This window comes from Podarcis bocagei, assembly GCF_964188305.1.
Source record: "Podarcis bocagei genome assembly, chromosome: 10".
In the NCBI taxonomy this organism is placed as follows: domain Eukaryota; kingdom Metazoa; phylum Chordata; class Lepidosauria; order Squamata; family Lacertidae; genus Podarcis; species Podarcis bocagei.
Genome location: NC_138135.1, coordinates 76287881 through 76307082, shown reverse-complemented (window position 1 = coordinate 76307082; position 19202 = coordinate 76287881). Strand labels below are relative to the sequence as shown.

The window sequence follows — 19202 nt, the reverse complement described above, 5'->3', positions numbered from 1 at the left end:
AACCTGTTACATTACCATATATTAATATACAGCTGTAGATACAGTGGTACCTTGGGTTAAGAACTTAATTCATTCTGGAGGTCTGTTCTTAACCTGAATCTGTTCTTAACCTGAAGCACCACTTTAGCTAATGGGGCCTCCTGCTGCTGTGCTGCCGCTGCTGGAGCATGATTTCTGTTCTCATCCTGAAGCACAGTTCTTAACCCGAGGTAATATTTCTGGGTTAGCAGAGTCTGTAACCTGAAGCGTATGTAACCCAGGGTACCACTGTATTCTTATTATCCTAATACACATATAATTGTCAATAACCTAATATATTCTTTGCAAACTCATTCCAAATATCATTGTATTTATCCAAAGAAAGTCTGTGTCTACAAACTGTCCATTCATATGTTGCCATTGCTGTCATGTTGTCAAGCCATTGATTAAGGGGAATCATATCTCGATTCTTCCAATTCCAGGCTACCATGTTCCATCCTGGAAGATAAGGACACTAGATGTAACCGGAGCTCTGTTTAGATGCTGAGCCCAAAAGCGCCAAGTGGGACAAAACATTGGGGGGGGGGACCTCAGCATGCCACATTCCTTCCCAGCCAGGGAGGTCGGGATGGCAGGCGCCAAGACAAGTGCAGTGAGCAAAGGCAGTTGGTGGTGGTGGTGGCAGCATGGCAAGGGCGGTCACTCTGCCTGCCTTCTTCCCTCCCCCAGCCGAGCGCCCAGCTCTCCTGTGCTACAGCCGAATGTGGCGGCTGCAGGGCTCCCATGGCTGGTGGCTCCGCCTCCACCTCCTCTTGGCGCCACTGCTGGTGGGAGGCTGCTTCAAGCCTCCTTCCCTCCATGGCAGCAGCAGGAGGAGGAGCCAGCCAGCCACTGGAGATGCACCGCGGTCGACTCTGCATTTCGCCTCCAGGTTTTTTGGACATGGGGGAGAGGCCTCTTTCCCCAAAATACAGGGGGCCCAAAAGGCCTTGGCCCCCAGGAGCTGGCACCCATGTCTCAGATGCACTTTGTTCTTTCATTTAAATGTTATGTATTTTGCACCTTCTACAGATCTTGGGGCCTTCGTAGAAAAATGAAGTAGATCCAACAAGCGAAAAGTTTGACTGTTCCGGGTTTATGGGGAAGAGCTTCCTGAAAGCCCTTGCATGGCGACTCCTTTTTTCATTTTTAAAGAAAGAAAACACTTTAGAAAATAGCTGCTAGTCCTACAGGCACAAACAGTTAATTTGCAGTTTGTGCTTTATAAGATTTGCAAGTGGGAATATAATTAGCATAGCCTGGAACACCTCTTAGAGTCTCCTTCTGTACACATAAATAAACCAAATGAGTGTGTCTTACTGGACTCTAATTCCATAAATAAAACTGGAAGGCAGGACGATAACAGGAGAGGGGAAGGTATAAGGACCACCAAAGCCCGGTTCTGATCTCCCCCCGCCAGATGGAGCAGGCCATGGGGAGACATAAAGTTTCCTGCCTCTTCCATATTTATGGCTCTTGCTCATCATGGCTCTGGCCCTCTCAAGCGTATGAAGTGAGGAAAGAAGAGAGAGGGAAATGAGGCGATTGCTTTCGGAAGGCAATGCTTAAGAAGAGGAACCATATGGTTTTGAGTTGGCTCCGTTGTGGAAGCCAGGAGACTAATAATCCCAGGGTTTATTGGACTTGGCAAAAAGGCACCCAGTGGCACCACTTCTTTCATTCACTGCCAAAAGAAGCCCTCTATGGCGGGAAGCTGCATACTGAACAGCAGTTGCTTCGTGGGGCATATTGAATTCACGTCTGCCAAGAGCAATGGGAAGATTGTCAATTTGCAATTCAAATTGCCACACCGTCTTCCCTTCATCAGCTCCAATACGGTGAGAAGGCTTTGTCTAGTTTTGCAATGGACTCCCATCTTCTAATAAACTTTCACTCTTGGTTGAACACAACTGCCAAGAGTGTTGTGCCAACATTTTCTACCACTCCCCTCCAGACCATTCTCTATTAACAGGGAAAGAAATTGCAACTGAAAATTTTCAAAGGGGAGAGAAAACTTCAGTTAAATTCTCATGGGTTGGTGGTAGAAATCATTTCATGTGCATACTTAAATTTCAAGGTGGGCCAAGGGGTGTTTGTGTCCTTTCTTACATTCGACAAATCATCTCTCTGGTGCTCTGCACTCTGCAGCCTTCACAAGAGCCTGTACTTCCTGAAAAACTCATGATGGCCTTCCAGATGTTGAACTACAACTCCCACCATCCATTTGGCCATGCCAGTGAGAGAGCCAGTGTGGTGTAGTGGTTAAGAGTGCTAGTCACGTAGTCTGGGTAACCGGGTTCGCGTCTCCGCTCCTCCACATGCAGCTGCTGGGTGACCTTGGGCCAGTCACACTTATTTGAAGTCTCTCAGCCCCACTCACCTCACAGAGTGTTTGTTGTGGGGGAGGAAGGGAAAGGAGATTGTTAGCCGCTTTGAGACTCCTGAAGGGGAGTGAAAGGCGGGATATCAAATCCAAACTCCTCCTCCTCCTCCATGCTGGTTGGGGCTGATAGGAATTGGAGTCCAGCAACATCTGGAGGGCCACAACATACCCTCCAACATTTCTCCGATGAAAAAAGGGACATCCTAAGGAAAAGTGGGACATTCTGGGATGAAATCAAAAACTGGGACTGTCCCAGGAAAATACGGACACTTGGAGGGTGTGCCACAAGTTCCCATCCCTGGGTGAAGATAAGGAGCATGAGCACACACTCACAGCTATTACCAGCTTTAGGGCATAGTCTGATTAATAATTATCATATCTCACCTTTAAATACTGAGTAAGAATTCCTAGTCAAGGGAGCTGGATTCACCATACCATTTGTATTTTGAGTCTGCTATTTTCAAATGTTCGCAATATCACTAAATTTTGCATTATGAATACATGGGGGGAGGGGAGAGATCAGAATCTTTAGGGTTTATGTTTCAATAAGCAGAGAGTTAGAGCACTGGAGTCATATCTGTTGATATTTATTTGGTCTAAGTCAAGTTGCTGCATTACTGAAAAGCAACTAGATAGATAATGTGCATTCTTACAGCCAAGGATCCCTGCTCTGTTAATGGAACTGCACATCATTTCCAGTGGCTCCAGGTCTCTGGGTAAGCCAGCAAGAGGTAATGGCACATATGTGCAAAATTTAATTTTTTGGGATAAATTTTGTATTTTACTACTTTAAATTATCAGTCTGCACAGAACAAGTGATAAAAGCCAGTGTTTGAAAATAAGTATGTACATGCAAAAAATACGGTATACGAGATTGTATATTGTACAGGTGGAAATGGCACAAGGACACCTGTCATTGCCCACCTTCTGCCATGAGCCCTGGCCCACGCGTATGGGCTTATGATGCACAGCCATCCTTCCCAAGTCTCACTTCTCTGAATTTTGCAGTGCAGATTTTGCACAGTCAAGTAACGTGTACAAAAATGCATATGGTAGGGGGACGTGCATAAGAATATATATATTAGTGAAAATAGCATACAAAATGCACTGTATTAGGGGAAATTGCTCTGCAAAAATGTAATTTGACAAAATTACACACAAAAATATATTTATTAGGAAAAATCAAACTAAAATGCTGATGAATTTTCATGAGCATTTTTTAAAAAAATGCAAATTGCTGTACAAATATGAAGATTTGAATTTAAGATAGATAAAATGAGAAACCCTGAGAACTGAAATGGACAGATCCATCCATCCTTTGTTGGGGTTCCCTTTTGCGTGCATACTTACTTAGGTATGCTGCTCCATTAATGTGTAAAACAGCCTATCATTAATTAATGGCTAAGGAGGCCGATGAGGGGGGCAGTGAGCCATACAGGACAAACAGTTATAGTTGTCTTGTATTGCCTTGCCACTGTTTTATTTATATATATATATATATATATATATATATATATATATATATATATATATAGGACAAGTTGCGGAATTTACCACAAATGGTTTCCAGCACCTCTTGACACTCCCTAATGACAATGAAGGAATTGGATTGTATTTTGCAGATCTCCAGTCCAAGCTATAATCAATAAAAATTGATTTCAACTTGCCATGTCTTCATTACTTTAGCCACAGATGTATTAAGTTCTACAAATAGTTCTGGATATTATCCACCAGCTTAATAAGTTGCTGAAAGTGTCCTGTTCGTTTCTTTCCTTATTCATCTTCATCATAACAGTACAAGGAGAATTTTGCCATAGTTCTCTTTCTGCCGCTCTTTCCAGAAATATTGATTCCAGGAAATAAATGGAGGAAGACTTAAAGGAATATTGATTCCAGGAAATAAATGGAGGAAGAGTTAAAGGAATCAACTTGATTGGGTTTAGTAATGTATATGTATATACATATATATACGTATATATATGTATAGTAATGTATATGTATATGACCAGAGCTGCTGGTTTTTTTAAAATAACTAAAGGCATGCAATGAACAAGAAACCCCGTCATGAAATGATTAACAGGGCAATCCTATACATGACTCCTCAGAAGTGGGTCCCATTTGGCCCCGTGGGGCTTCCTCCTGGCCTTGGGCACACTGCCAATCCCCAGTGATATGATCTCCCCTTGACCCATGTCAAGGCCTCCTTCTCAGGCAGGAGGTCTCCTCGGGGCAAAGCCCTATTGCCAGCATTTGCTTGTTTCAGCAAATCCACTTTTTTAAAAAAACAAAATTAGGCAGTTAGAAAAGTGACAGTGAAATGAATGAATCTTTACTGGGAAGCTGTATAAAAGCCTTGCAAGCAAAAGGGTAGGTGCTCATTAATTATCATATAACCACTCCACAAATAAATAAGAACAAATGCTCAATAAAGGCCAGGCACAGTCTAACCGTGTAAGCTCTGTGCAAGAAAATCAGGATGAATGCTTAGTTAGTAGGTTATCTGGAAGAACCCTGTAACTACCAAGGCCAAGTGACAGAAAGGAAACAGGCCATCTCAAGGAACAGTTTGATTAAAAACAATCAATAATATTCAGAAGGGTCCAAGCAGGCAGGCAGGGGGCACTGGCAATCTGGGGCTATATAAATGGGACTGAGCTGCCAAAAGGCACACCAGGCCTCGCTCACGTGTTATGCAGCTGGGAGACAGATTGAATTATCAGGACATGCTTGGGCTTTCAAAGCAAATGCAATAACACTGGCAAGCGTTGCAATCCACAGCTCACTGACCCCTGACTAGAGAGAGGTTTGCATGATCCCTTCAAGCGTATAGTAATCATCTGCCCCTGATTCTGTGGGATGGGCAAGTCTCCAAAGGCTGCCTAGAAAAAGGAATAGCGTGACGACTCTGGGCATGTACATGCAGTTTTTGTTTCTAAACACAGGCCACCCTCTCGTAACCTGTGGACATTGCGTTGTTGGCTAACAGGGAAGGAGGCTTCAGGCTCCCCATCCCATGATAAAGGAGTGACGCACAAACCTTCACTCTAAGGCCTCTCCACCTTCTTTAATGCAGGCACTTCAGTCTGGTTTCCCCAACACCTCGGACATCTGAGCTCTGGCTTTAGAAGTGAAGAATCAAAAGTCCTGATTTGGAAATCTGTGGTCTGGGCAGCTGCTGTTCCATCAATGGCTAGTCTACTTAGCTTGTTGCCCCACACAGGAGGCGGGTGGTGCTGTGATCTAAACCACAGAGCCTAGGACTTGCCGATCAGAAGGTCGGCAGTTCGAATCCCCGCGACGGGGTGAGCTCCCCTTGCTCAGTCCCTGCTCCTGCCAACCTAGCAGTTTGAAAGCACGTCAAAAGTGCAAGTAGATATATAGGTACTGCTCTGGCGGGAAGGTAAACGGCGTTTCCATGCGCTGCTCTGGTTTCACCAGAAGCGGCTTAGTCATGCTGGCCACATGACCCAGAAGCTGTCTGTGGACGAACGCCGGCTCCCTCAGCCAGTAAAGTGAGATGAGCGCCGCAACCCCAGAGTCATTTGCTACTGGACTTAACTGCCAGGGGTCCTTTACCTTTTTTTTTAGAGTAACACACCAGAACTAAAATAGCTTTAGAAAACAAACCAAGTGGTCCTTAAATTCCTATCTCACAAGTAACAGGTGTGAGAGAGCAGAGGGAGGGAACTTTCACTGGTTGGTGATGAAGTTTTAGTAGAGTTTAAAAACAATTAATTGTACCTAAATGCTGTTTTTATCACTGCAGCCAAGTGACCGCCAAAGCCGCCCTGACCTGCCATGTTCCATAATGCTAAGAAAGGTAGCGATTCTGCGTACAAAGACTATGCAAAGCGATGACTCAGATTCACACTGAGACTTACGATGTATACATAAAATTCAGCCTTCCCTTTTTGCAAAAAAGCAAGTGCAGCTCTGCAATGACTATCAATTGTGCATCTGCTGCATCGCTGAGGCAGATGGCGCATGGATGGCGCTCCCTTCCTAAGGGTTACAATTGACACCAGCCATTGAAATGGGAACTGTGTCACCTAAAAATATCAGCTGAGGGGGAGGAATCAGCTGTCCTATCATCTTCCTCCTTTTTGAAAGGCAGACACCATTGCCTTGCCAATAATGATCTCACGATTTCACATCCCATCTGAACCCCAACCTGCTGTCATAAACTGCAGGAGACATGCTAATTGACTGAAAGAAGAAAGGACTAAAGGGCTGGGCTTTGTCATATTATTTCCAAAGATGATGTAATGTTGCATTAATAGGAATAATCACTGCCACCAATCCTCAAATAAAGCTAACTCTTCATTAATAAACACACACTGCCTGTAGTCCTGCACATTAAAACAGAGAGGGTGGTGAATAGCTGCCCTGGGTGCCCATGACAACATATTCCATATAGGAGCCACTAAGATGTCCTTGATGAGTCCCTTCCTTTAGAGCTAATGGTACAAAGGTAATGGTCCAAAGCATTGTTTTTAGTCAGCCTGTGATTAATTAGAAAATGCATTGGGCTTTGACCATTAAGGCTTCATTTGTTCATGTTAATCAAAATCAGGGAAGGAGATTGAGGCTCAATTATTCCAAGGCTGTGTCCTTGTTCCTGCTTTAATATATTAGCTACAACACACATTTCAAACAGGTACTAGTCCAAACATATGTTCTACAACAGTTTCTCATTATCTTTTCACAAATTATGAGGAGCAAAATCCAAGGAGCTGCAGGAATAATACAGCTTGGTGGGTTAAAAAAAAGAGTTTGTATCATTTTTAAAGAAATATCTCTGGGTAGGCAATTTCTAGTAATAATTTCCCCCAGGTGGGGCTTTCTAGTATGAAATGTTATAGACAGTAAAAGGCAGCGAATCCATTTTAAAAGGAAAATATGGAAAAACACCCAATGCTTTTATTTTTATTGAACAATTCAATATACTTCATAGGAACACAGAAAGCTGCCTGGTACCAAGTCTGTCTAGTGGTTCATTTAGCTAGACTAGAAATGGGTCTGGGGTCCTAGGAAGAGGTTTTTCTCACCATCTTCTTCTTGACTATTTAATTGGAGATGCCAGAGACTGGACCTGGATGGGGGATTTGTAGCCTTCCAGGTGCCACTGAACTCCATCTCCCAACAGCCCCCACCAGCATAGCCAATGTCAAGGTGATGATGGGAGTTGTAGTCCCACAACACCGGAAGGCCCCTCGATTAGAGGGTGTGCAGCCATGGGGCGCTGACTCATAGAGAGCATGACACCTCTGGATCAGCCTGGCCGACCTGCTGTGAGGCCAGGCAAAAACAAAAAGGCCACAGAGCAGGACCTTTTCCTTCCCCAGCATTTGCAGACCCTGCGAGGGACCCTGGGACAGAGAATACTCTCTCCCAGACCAGATTTGGATATAGCTCTCCGCCTCAGTACTGTTGGCACTTTTAGGCAGGAGCCATCTCCAGCCACCCCCAAAGACATCAAGGCTTGAACTATTCAAACCTGGGACCTGTTGGGTGTGAAGCACGTGCTCCGACACTGAGCCCTTCCCCAGATAGCAGCATGAAAATCCGTCCAAAGACTTGGGATCATGAGAGGTGAATTTTAAAAAGAGGCCACAGATCTATTACTCATATACAAAGCCAAGGGCAACTGTTGAAGACGTGAGCAGATCACCCCAAACAGCAGGATTTTAACTCACTGGGCCATCAGTGAACACCTTTATACTCTGAACAACTTTCATCCAATAAATACCAATTAAAAGGCACGTTAACCTCTGGCAGTCTAGAGGTCAGGCCTCTTGGATCTCATTCTGCCAGAATGCTGCAATGCTGTCGCAACCAAGCCCAACTGACCTAACTTACAGTGCCATTCAATACCCTTTGATCAATACACGCTTTTTATTTGAAAAGCCTTCAAAAGGGCTTTATGTGGGCAGATAAAATGAAGCTAAGGAACCAGGCTTCCAATTGCGAGCCATTCCCATCAGCGTTTTGTATTCTAACCACATGAGAAATTCAATAGCCCCTCTGCAATGAAGCTGCAAATACAAGAGCAGCCTAAACACACCATTCAGGTGTCAACCAGCTGATGATATAAGAGAGCAGCTTGTGTTATTGTAGCTGGTCTGATTTCCCATCGCCAAGACTGAAGTGATGCTGCTTATCTCCTGTAATCTGAGCAATATATTATGGCTCTCAAGTGGGGCGCCAATGCTGGACTGCGCATGCTTTCGGCTATGAAGTCTGCATAACTAGAGTAAACTACTGGACTATGAAATGTGCCCATCCTATTTGTCTGACATTTCCAGGATTCAGAACATGACAGCACATTGTCTCCTTTTCAGTTCCATGCCATCTATATTGCAGCAGCAGGAGAAAGAAAAACCTTTACGCATCTGTCTGGCCACCCACAGTATACATCTAAAACACGATTATGACACTTGGACAGTCACAGCTTCCCTCAGAGTGTCCCGGGCACTAAAGTTTGTTTAAGTCTGCTGAGAGTTGTTAAGAGACACCTGCTCCCCTCACACTTGTGGGTGCAAATGAGCTCTTAGTGTACATATACATGGACTTCCTTTCTGCCATATGGTTTGTTTGAGTATTTCTTAACTTCCATGTCCCAAAAAATTATAATGACGGTGTCCAGTAAAACTACCATGCATAGTAGTGTCACCCGTGGCAGAGGAAGGGGGTGCGGGCCACCCCCGGGTGTCATCACTGAGGGGGGTGACAAAATGACAAAAATATGAGTGTGGTTTGTTTGTTTTAAAAAAAGGGCTCACAAAACCTTTTAGTTCAGTCAACAATGTAACGAAACGTGGCTGACACTGGGCACTTACTTACCGTGGGGCCTGCAGCATGCCCAAGCCACGCGTCTCTCCTGGGAGTGACGCGGTGGCTTGAAAACCTGCAGGCTCTGCGCTGCCTAAAACAGCAGCATGGGACTTGTGTCTGCCCTCCGTCTCTCCCTCAGCCACCCTACAGCTGAGGGGGAGGCGGCAGAGAGGCTCCACGGAGCGCACCCAACCCCCATGGGTGGCTTGCCCTGCCCCCAGCTGCAGGACACGCTTGCTGCACCCAGCATCCACTGAGTGTCACTTGCCTGAAGTCACATGGGGAGAAAGACAAAAGGGGTCATTTGGGGGCTTCAGCAGAGTACTATATTTCAGCCCCATAAGCATATTACCTTCAGCAAGTCAAATAATGCACTTTCATTTTCTACAAAATGGCACACACTCACAGGAGTTGTTCACCTAGGATACCATCTCAGCCCACTAGCTTGTATCTGATGTGCAAAGTGGCAAGCCATGCTTTCCTCTACCTTCCCTCCATGCTTCAAGGCAAACAATCAAGAACTTCCAGAGGTGGACCAGTGTGAAACAGTAACTGAGCATGTTGGGTTTAATTATGGCAGACCAGATTCAAATCCCTGCTCAGGCCTGAGGGTCTTTAGGTGGCCTTGGGCAAGTTGCCCTTTCTGGGATTGATTGGTTTTAAAGGAGGGGTGTTGTGAGGTTAATACATGACTGAATGTGTGTGTGCCAGAGTTCTCAGTGGCAATAGGCTCCCAAAACAGTAGGGCAGATAAAGCAGGGAAGATGCTCCACCATGCTGTGGCAGTGCCATCCCAGCCACAGGTATAAACTAGGGCAGATGTTCTAGATCAATGGGTGGCCAATAAGGTGCCCTCCATATGTTGTGGGCTATAACCCCCATCCCTGCCTGGGGCTGATGGACACTGTCGCCCATAACATCTGGAAGGCACCACATGAGCTACAGCGACTCTGGACACGGAGTAGCCATTGTTCTAAGCAGCTTGTGTGCACGCCAAAGCCATTTTGCTTCAAAAAGGGGAAATGCTGTTGTGTGTCAACTGATATGTGTTGTTGTTGCAATAAATATAGCAATGCTAAAGTATAAAAATATAGCTGCAGCAGATGCTCTTCTTCAGATGCATAGAATCATAGAATCATAGAATCATAGAATCATAGAGTTGGAAGAGACCACAAGGGCCATCGAGTCCAACCCCCTGCCAAGCAGGAAACACCATCAGAGCACTCCTGACATATGGTTGTCAAGCCTCTGCTTAAAGACCTCCAAAGTAGGAGACTCCACCACACTCCTTGGCAGCAAATTCCACTGTCCAACAGCTCTTACTGTCAGGAAGTTCTTCCGAATGTTTAGGTGGAATCTTCTTTCTTGTAGTTTGGATCCATTGCTCCGTGTCCGCTTCTCTGGAGCAGCAGAAAACAACCTTTCTCCCTCCTCTATGTGACATCCTTTTATATATTTGAACATGGCTATCATATCACCCCTTAACCTCCTCTTCTCCAGGCTAAACATGCCCAGCTCCCTTAGCCGTTCCTCATAAGGCATCGTTTCCAGGCCTTTGACCATTTTGGTTGCCCTCCTCTGGACACGTTCCAGTTTGTCAGTGTCCTTCTTGAACTGTGGTGCCCAGAACTGGACACAGTACTCCAGGTGAGGTCTGACCAGAGCAGAATACAGTGGCACTATTACTTCCCTTGATCTAGATGCTCTACTCCTATTGATGCAGCCCAGAATTGCATTGGCTTTTTTAGCTGCCACGTCACACTGTTGGCTCATGTCAAGTTTGTGGTCAACCAAGACTCCTAGATCCTTTTCACATGTACTGCTCTCAAGCCAGGTGTCCCCCATCTTGTATTTGTGCCTCTCATTTTTTTTGCCCAAGTGCAATACTTTACATTTCTCCCTGTTAAAGTTCTTCTTGTTTGTTTTGGCCCAGTTCTCTAATCTGTCAAGGTCGTTTTGAAGTGTGATCCTGTCCTCTGGGGTGTTAGCCACCCCTCATGCAGAGCCCTTGTGCCATTTAGTATGGGAATAGATTCAGGAGCCCAGTGGCATCAGGCCAAAGAGCCACCCAGACAAGCATCTGGTCCTCATGGGGCAAAGCAGACGCCTCTCAAGCAGGATCCGCAAACAGGACAGCAGCCACAGCCGCACTCTTCCCACTTGCCCTTCCCAGCAAGTGAGAAGTACCCGGCCCCTGACAGGGGAGATCCTCCGTGAATTGGTCTACATCCTCTGTGGAAGCCATCCAAGTTGGTAGCAATCCCTACATTGAGGGGAATCTGAATCTTACTGAGAATCTTAGCACACCAGCAGCAAGCCAACAAACCTCTCAGACTGCAATTAAAAAGAGAAGCCAAAGGGAGCCCCCAAGCGACTAAGGGTGGGTGGGTGGAAAAGGACCCCTCCCAGCCTCCCTGGAGCATGCAAGCGCCACCCATGGGAGAAAGCGCCTTCCTCTTGCTCAGCTCTTCCTTATCCATATTCCCAGCGTTCCTTCCCTTTAGCCAAGAAAAACAGCCTGGGGGGCAGGGCTATGGAGATAAGGGGGAGGGGCGTCCCAAAGGGAGCTGGATTAGCACTCATTTAAATGTGCATCTCTACTTTCTCCCATATAAGTGAATGGTTGCTGTTTGTTCCTGTGGAGGAAAGAGAGGGGCACTGGGGCACTCACCCTGACCCTGGGGGATGCCACTCTCACTGGCAAGAATTTACCCAGCAAGAGATGATGGCAGTGGTCCTTGCAATATTAGGGCACATTGAAGTTTTCAGCTTTCCAATTCCCAGAATGAGGGGTGCTAAAAAGTTGTAACATGACTTGGGAATTCAAAATATATTTGGGTTAAATCAATATAATTTAGTTTGGCTTGGTAAGTAAAATTTAAATTGCATAGAAATCATTACAAATGATTGCCAAGTGTTTCCAGTTGTTTGTTTGTATTACACTGGCGGAGGAAGGGGGTGTGGTAGGTGTGGTCACCCCGGGTGTCATCCCTGAGGGAGGGTTACATCGCTGCACCGCCCCCCTGGGATGCTCACCCCGCCCAGCAGGCGGCTCACAGCATGTGTGCCGCACCGGGTGCCGGAGCAGCTATCTCCACCTGTGTTGTAGTATGTGACATTTTCAGAAAGTAAAATTACAATTTTGGGGTTTTCCAAAGGCAGTTTATGTGCTTCTTCATCAAACGTAGACTTACCAAACTAAATGCTGCCAGTCACAAAAATAATAGCAGACAGGAATTCCTCACACCCAAAAACAAAATTTTTAAGATCCCCTCACTGTAGAAATTTGCAAAAATTAAGATTCATTCCCTAAAATGACACGCCCTGTTACAATATGCAAGGCGACTGGAGGTTGTCTATGTGTTGGCTTGCCTTTGAAAAGGATCTAGAAGCAACCTGGTCAAGACTGGCCACCACACTCTGCCTTGTCAGCTGCACCATCTTCCAGTCTATTTCTGGGCTGGTTTTAACCTTTGAAACCCCAGACACCTTGGAGACTGCTTATCTGAAGGCTCACTCCCTTCCGCCTGTGCTGGTTCTGGACGCAAAGGTCACTGTCCAAGGTCCTTCTCCCAGCGCCACCCCCAAGTGAGACTTCATGGGCAGCTACTAGAGAAGACTGACCAGCACCTAGGCTGTGTTCCCCCTAAGTCCAGCAAAACTTTTAGTTTATTCACCCTGGCTTTTTATGGGACCTTTCAAGGACTTAAAAAGATTTGAAGCTCTGCTTGGTTTTATTTTGAAATGTTAAGACGTGAGTCTGATGTTACTGATCTTTCCTTGCTGCAATATGTTTCACTGCAATTGCATTTTTAATTGCTCATATTGCATTTCAATCATTTCTCTGTATGCCACCCAGAAAATGCTAGTTATGCAGTGGTACAGAAACACAGTTCACAAAATGAATACAGCCTTCCCTTCGCAAGAACACCACAATGATGAGCATTTTGCTAGTTGCTAAGTAATGTCTCCCATGACATGAATTGCCCATTTTGTTATTAAAAGCCATCTTCCTAGACCTTTCCCTTGGGCCAGGAATATAATATCCGTATTGCAGGAGTCTGGGAGTATAAAGAGATTCTATTAGTGAATCTCACTGCTAAATGAATTATGGAAACATTGTAAAGAGAAAACTATTTAGAGAAGTGTTGGAATGAGATGGGAACTAGGAAGATAAATAGACAATTTTGCTCAGTTTTTACAGCGCATTGGAAAGGAGTCAGGGGCAAAAGGAAAAGAGTTAGGCAGGATTTCCTCTTCGCTGAAATGTGCATGCCTTTCATAATGCTCATGTAATTATCAGTAGTAAGTGCTCATCCCAGCTAAACACGTTTCCAAAGAAGAAAGTCATACGGAGTTCAATGGGATTTGCTTCCTAGTAAATATGATTTGTATTGGAGGCCTTAGGGTCAGTCCACAAAGGCATATTCATCACTTGGTGACTAGCTAAGCTACCAAGGGTCAAATACCACTTTCACAATATGGTCACATTGGGTACAAAAGGCAACAATTCCAAATATAGTGGTACCTCAGGTTACAGACGCTTCAGGTTACATACGCTTCAGGTTACAGACTCCACTAACCCAGAAATAGTACCTCGGGTTAAGAACTTTGCTTCAGGATGAGAACAGAAATCGTGCTCCGGTGGTGCGGCGGCAGCGGGAGGCCCCATTATCTAAAGTGGTACCTCAGGTTAAGAACAGTTTCAGGTTAAGAACAGACCTCCGGAACGAATTAAGTACAGTGGTGCCCCGCAAGACGAATGCCTCGCAAGACGGAGAACTCGCTAGACGAAAGAGTTTTCCGTTTTGGAGGTGCTTCGCAAAACGAATCTCCTATGGGCTTGCTTCGCAAGACGAAAATGTCTTGTGAGTTCCTGCGGGGGGTTTTTTCCTCCCTGCCTTTTTCTAAGCCGCTAAGCTGCTTATCAGCTGATTCGATAAGCCGCTAAAAGCCGCTAATAGCGCTAATCCGCTAATCCGTCAATGGGCTTGCTTTGCAAGACGAAAAAACCGCTAGACGAAGAGAATCACAGAACGGATTCTTTTCGTCTTGCGAGGCACCACTGTACATAACCAGAGGTACCACTGTATGTGTTAATTAACTGACCAACTGCTTAGAGGTTTCGTTATCATCCAGTGGTATACAAATTTTGTATGTATGTATGTGGAAGGAAGGGACGCGGGTGGCACTGTGGGTTAAACCACAGAGCCTAGGACTTGCCGATCAGAAGGTCGGCGGTTCGAATCCCCGCGACGGGGTGAGCTCCCGTTGCCCGGTCCCTGCTCCTGCCAACCTAGCAGTTCGAAAGCACGTCAAAGTGCAAGTAGATAACTAGGTACCGCTCCAGCAGGAAGGTAAACAGCGTTTCCGTGCACTGCTCTGGTTCGCCAGAAGCGGCTTAGTCCTGCTGGCCACATGACCCAGAAGCTGTACGCCACCTGCCTCGGCCACTAAAGCGAGATGAGCGCCGCAACCCCAGAGTCAGTCACGACTGGACCCAATGGTCAGGGGTCCCTTTACCTTTACCTTATGTGGAAGGGAGGGAGGGAGGGAGGGATCAGGCTAGAGAGGACCCATCCAGTCCAGCCTCCTGTTCTCTCAGGGGCCAACCAGATGCCTGTGGAAATCCAGGGAGCAGGAAAACAGCAGAATCTCTGTTCTACCTTTGACTGTTTCTTGGAAATGGCTCCCTTCCTCACTAGAGGAGTTAATGCAATAATCTCAAGCCATTATTACCAATCTGCTACTGTAGAAAAATGATGGTATGGCTACTTATTTTACTTTGTAAAATTTATATACCTGTAAAAAAAACACACACCCTCAAACCAGTTTACAAAGAGATAAAATAATTAATAGAGAAAAATTCACAACCATACTTTAAAACCTACAAAAATTAAAATACTAAGACTTCCGCTTTCTAAGCATTTGGGCAGACTTGTCTATTAAGAATGTTTTCAGCAGGGGCCAAAAAGAGTCCGGTCAAGGTGCTTGTTGAAGCTCTAATGGTCACTGACTGTGTCTTCGCTTCTCTTTGCCACTTAGCTTCCACCTCCATAGCTTTCTCACTTATATGCCTGCCAGATAAGATTTCCCTTCATCCATGGGACAAAGTGGGCTTGAGTCTAGGAAAGCCTCTACCATACTAGATGCGTTGGTGTTTAAGGTGCCACCACACCCTCCTCTTGGTTTGTGCTTTTCTATGGAGTCACTGGAGTCCAATGAGCTTAAAATAGCTTGAATGCTGGTTCTGCAGTGGAGCTTGGCTGTGGATCAGCCAGCTCAAGAAGAGAAGGAACTGAGAATGACTTAACACTTCTACACTCCTTTCAATTCATATTCCTTGAAGGACAGGCTCACGTCAACAGCACGATCTCTACTACTGCTACTACTAAAGGTGCAACCAGTAAAACTGTGCTATACTACACCGACCACTGAAGACGAAAGCGGCGGGTCAGTAAACGGCACACTCATTTGCCTAAGCTATGCACAAAGGCATCCCACATTGTCTGGGTAGTCTTTCAAGGGCACAACTTAGCTATCCAATTAGTTCAACATCTACAATAAACAATAATTGGGGAAGTGATTGTGGGAGACGGGCAAAAGACAGACCAGCCCCTCCAGGCGGGGGTTTTATGGCAGGTGTATTTATTGGCATTAAGGGTGTCTATATCATCCTGCCTTAGTCTGTTTAGTTAGTTTGCTTCTACAGCATTACTGTTCGGAGGGGCTAAAGTGCAATAAAATGGGACAGAAATAAACCAGAACACTTGTGGTATAATAAGTTATGGGGGGTTCAGCAGAAAGTTAGGGCTCCTCATTGACTGAAAAGGAAGCAGTGTGACTGTCCCCAAACCTTCGCAGGCACAAGCAGTGATGGAAGTTGGGTCACCTGTGATTGCCCCCAAAGCATCATGAATACCAATCACCTTGAACGTGCAACAGGAAGGCCATTTGGAGAGGCCCACAGATGTCTCACTTGTACAGCAATTGCATCCATCCCAGCTCCCTTGTCCCCCCATCACTGAGACTGAGGCCCAAGCCCCTGCTCCTCCAAGCTTCATCTGAAGTGCATTGCAAACCATTCTTGCCATTACTGGGTTTTGCAATGGCAGAGAGGGCTCCTTCTGCAGATTTAAACAGGCCAAGCCCAGAAGGCAACCATTTAAAGAACCATGGAAAACACTGAGAAAGAAACACACTGCTGGCTGCTTGTTATGACAGCTGCTGATAAATATAAAGACAAACCATCAGTAAATTTAATAGAGTATTTAGTAATGGACATAAAAGTTGTTCTTCTCCGCTTGACCTTTGCTAACCACTCAAAGTGCCAGGAGGCCATTAGTCTACGGCTGCAAATGCCAAGTTCCAGGAGACCATTTCTAGCACCATCAGAAAGCAGAGATCAATATGTATATACTGCCATTTGCAACCCTCTCCATCCCCTGCAAAGGGAGGGGTGGGAAGGAGGATTAATTCAACGCTTGGAAAAGCTCAGGACTGAAATGATTCCGGATGGCAAAAAAAGAGTGAAAGATGCAAAAGAAATGTATAATCTGGGGAATTCAAGCCCACGGGCTTTGTTTTAATAAAGCAAATGAACAGAAAGTCACACCCTTCCAGGATTCAGCCTCCTTGGCAGAACTTTGAAGAGTGGGTCAGTAGGTCCACGTGTTGTGGGCAGTGCCTGAAACCCACACCCTAACCCTCCCCTACCCCGAAATTAGGTGAAATTAGGGCCACAGTATAGTCATTAGGTGCTCCATGCAGCCCCCGAGATGGCATCCTCTGGTTGCTAACACCATCATCTGCGAAAGGCACTCTGAATTGCCATTGGGGACACATAGGGAGGCAGGCAAGGGCACAGGTCCATGGGGTTCACTTCCTGAATGATGCAGAGATTCAGGAGCTGTTCTAAGAAACACATACAACTGCATGCTAACTTGTTGTGACATGCAGGCTGTTATCATGATCATTACAGTTTATCTTCATTTGATGGCAGTTCCCCCCCCCTGCTCTAACCTACCAAGAGCACCTTAACCAGAAGACAACAGGAGACAATTTTTTTTAAAAAATATATATATATAACAACAAGGCCACAAAAAGATGACATCTGTAAATTTGAAGTTTTCTCTAAATTGTGATCATTACCGTTGAGTGGGGTGGCCATAGAAAAAAAGAAAAAACACCTTCCTTGTCCATTTTGTTAAAAAAGCACAACAGCCAGCCCTCCCCACCACTACCACCACCACCACCAGCAGCAGCAGCACAATACCAATATAATCCATCAATTCCTTGACGTGATCTTCACCCTCGATCCACCCAGGCCACCTCAAGCTCAACATCCCCTTAAACCACTCACCATCAACAAGCTGAGAGCAGATTCCGGAGCTCGCTGCGTAGCCATCGCCTTGTCGTATAAATCCTCCCCTGGATTCGGTCGGCTCTTGGCCCTCTGTCAAGGGCAAAGCATCCACTGGCAGCCTGGAAACATCCAAAATCAAGCTCAGGGAGAAAATGCTCTGGTTTGAGTTCTTTTACCCTAAAAACAAAATCTGCAGGGTTGAAACAAGCTTCAGCTAGGCCAAACTTTACACTCAAGGGAGGGAGAGAGAATAGGAGATGCAGTCAGGAATCTGGCTAGAGAGACGAAAGATCAGATTGGAATCTGCAGGATGGTTAAAAAGGAGGTGCAAACGGCAACAGCAACATGACATTCATCCTAACACAAACCTTACGGCAACAAGTTAAAAATACAGGAATGCTGCAAAGCCCCCGCCCCCCACCTCTGCATGAGGAATAATATCAATTGCTTTTAACTGGCAAGAGAATAATCTGCACTGTGGTTCAAGCTTCTACAGCCCAGATTTTGTATTATTCTAGTCTTCCACACACCCCCTCACAATACTGCAGAAACAATGCAAAAAGATAATAATCACAACATACCGCTTGCAAAACAAATGGTCTTCTCTCTTCCTCAAAGCAGTGTGCTTCCCTAGTTAGAAAGCAGCCGTCTGCATAATCCAGACATGAGGAATGACTGAGCAAAAGCAAGGCGAGCCAGCACTCTAGAGCAACAATTACCTTTATTATATTTGAATGGCAACTAGGATATGCGATGACCCTTTTCACCTTTCTGAAAGGGGGGGCTATTTCTCCTTGTCTCCAAATGGACTCAGCTCCCCGTGGAGCTAACACACTTACAAGAAACATGTAATTACACAGCCTGCCCTGTTAGCGTTCTGATCACGCCGGCTTCCCTGCATGCCTGCTGCAGACAGGCTTCCTGTTCTCCTCCGACTCCTCTGCTTCCATAGAGGGGTCTGGTGAGGGGTCTGGTCCCCTGCAATGCTCAGGTGGTCGTCAAAAGGCTAGAGATTCTGGGGGCAGGAGACCATTAAGGGACAACGATTAATTAGCCCAGATAATGAGCTCCTTGTTTAAAGAATAGATGTAAAAGGGAGAGCAGCACGGGAATCTAAATAAAGCTCCTTGCTTTCGAAAGCCACTCCACTGGTTTTCATTTCAATTATTTATCTAAAGATCCCTTGGGCCAAGTGGATTATCTCAGGGAAATTCTCGTGAGAGGCATCTGCTTGTACATGACTGTGGCAAAACCCACACATCCTCATTAGCTTCTCTACATGTAGAAAGAATCAGGTGAGCATCAGCTTTATGCTGTCAGATCATTGGTCCATCTCGCCTGCCACCATCTCCTGCTGGGAACTTCTGCACACAAAACATGTGTCCTGTCACAAAGCTATGGGGTCGAAGCAGACTCAACATTTGGCGAGGGAGAAGCAGGTAAGACTGGTGGGGAGCAGTTGGCCCTGCTTCTTACCATGTGTTGAATTACACATCTGCAATGTGTGTCCACACATACGTATGACAGCTGGGCTCCATCCAATTGCCAACTGCTTTTTCAGTCACATGGAGTCCTATCATTGCCACACATGTGCTTCTACAT

At 45.7% G+C, this 19202-nt stretch overlaps 1 protein-coding gene across 1 annotated transcript in view; it reads right to left on the bottom strand.

Moving 5' to 3' along the window:
• Positions 1-17871, bottom strand: part of FRMD4A (FERM domain containing 4A) — a 449083-nt gene extending 431212 nt beyond the window's left edge. Inside the window, exon 1 of the mRNA XM_081210651.1 lies at positions 17598-17871. Within this exon, the coding sequence (XP_081066777.1) occupies positions 17598-17642 (45 nt within the window). The 5' untranslated portion in view covers positions 17643-17871. The remainder of the gene's footprint in view (positions 1-17597) is intronic.
• Positions 17872-19202: the final 1331 nt, after the last annotated feature.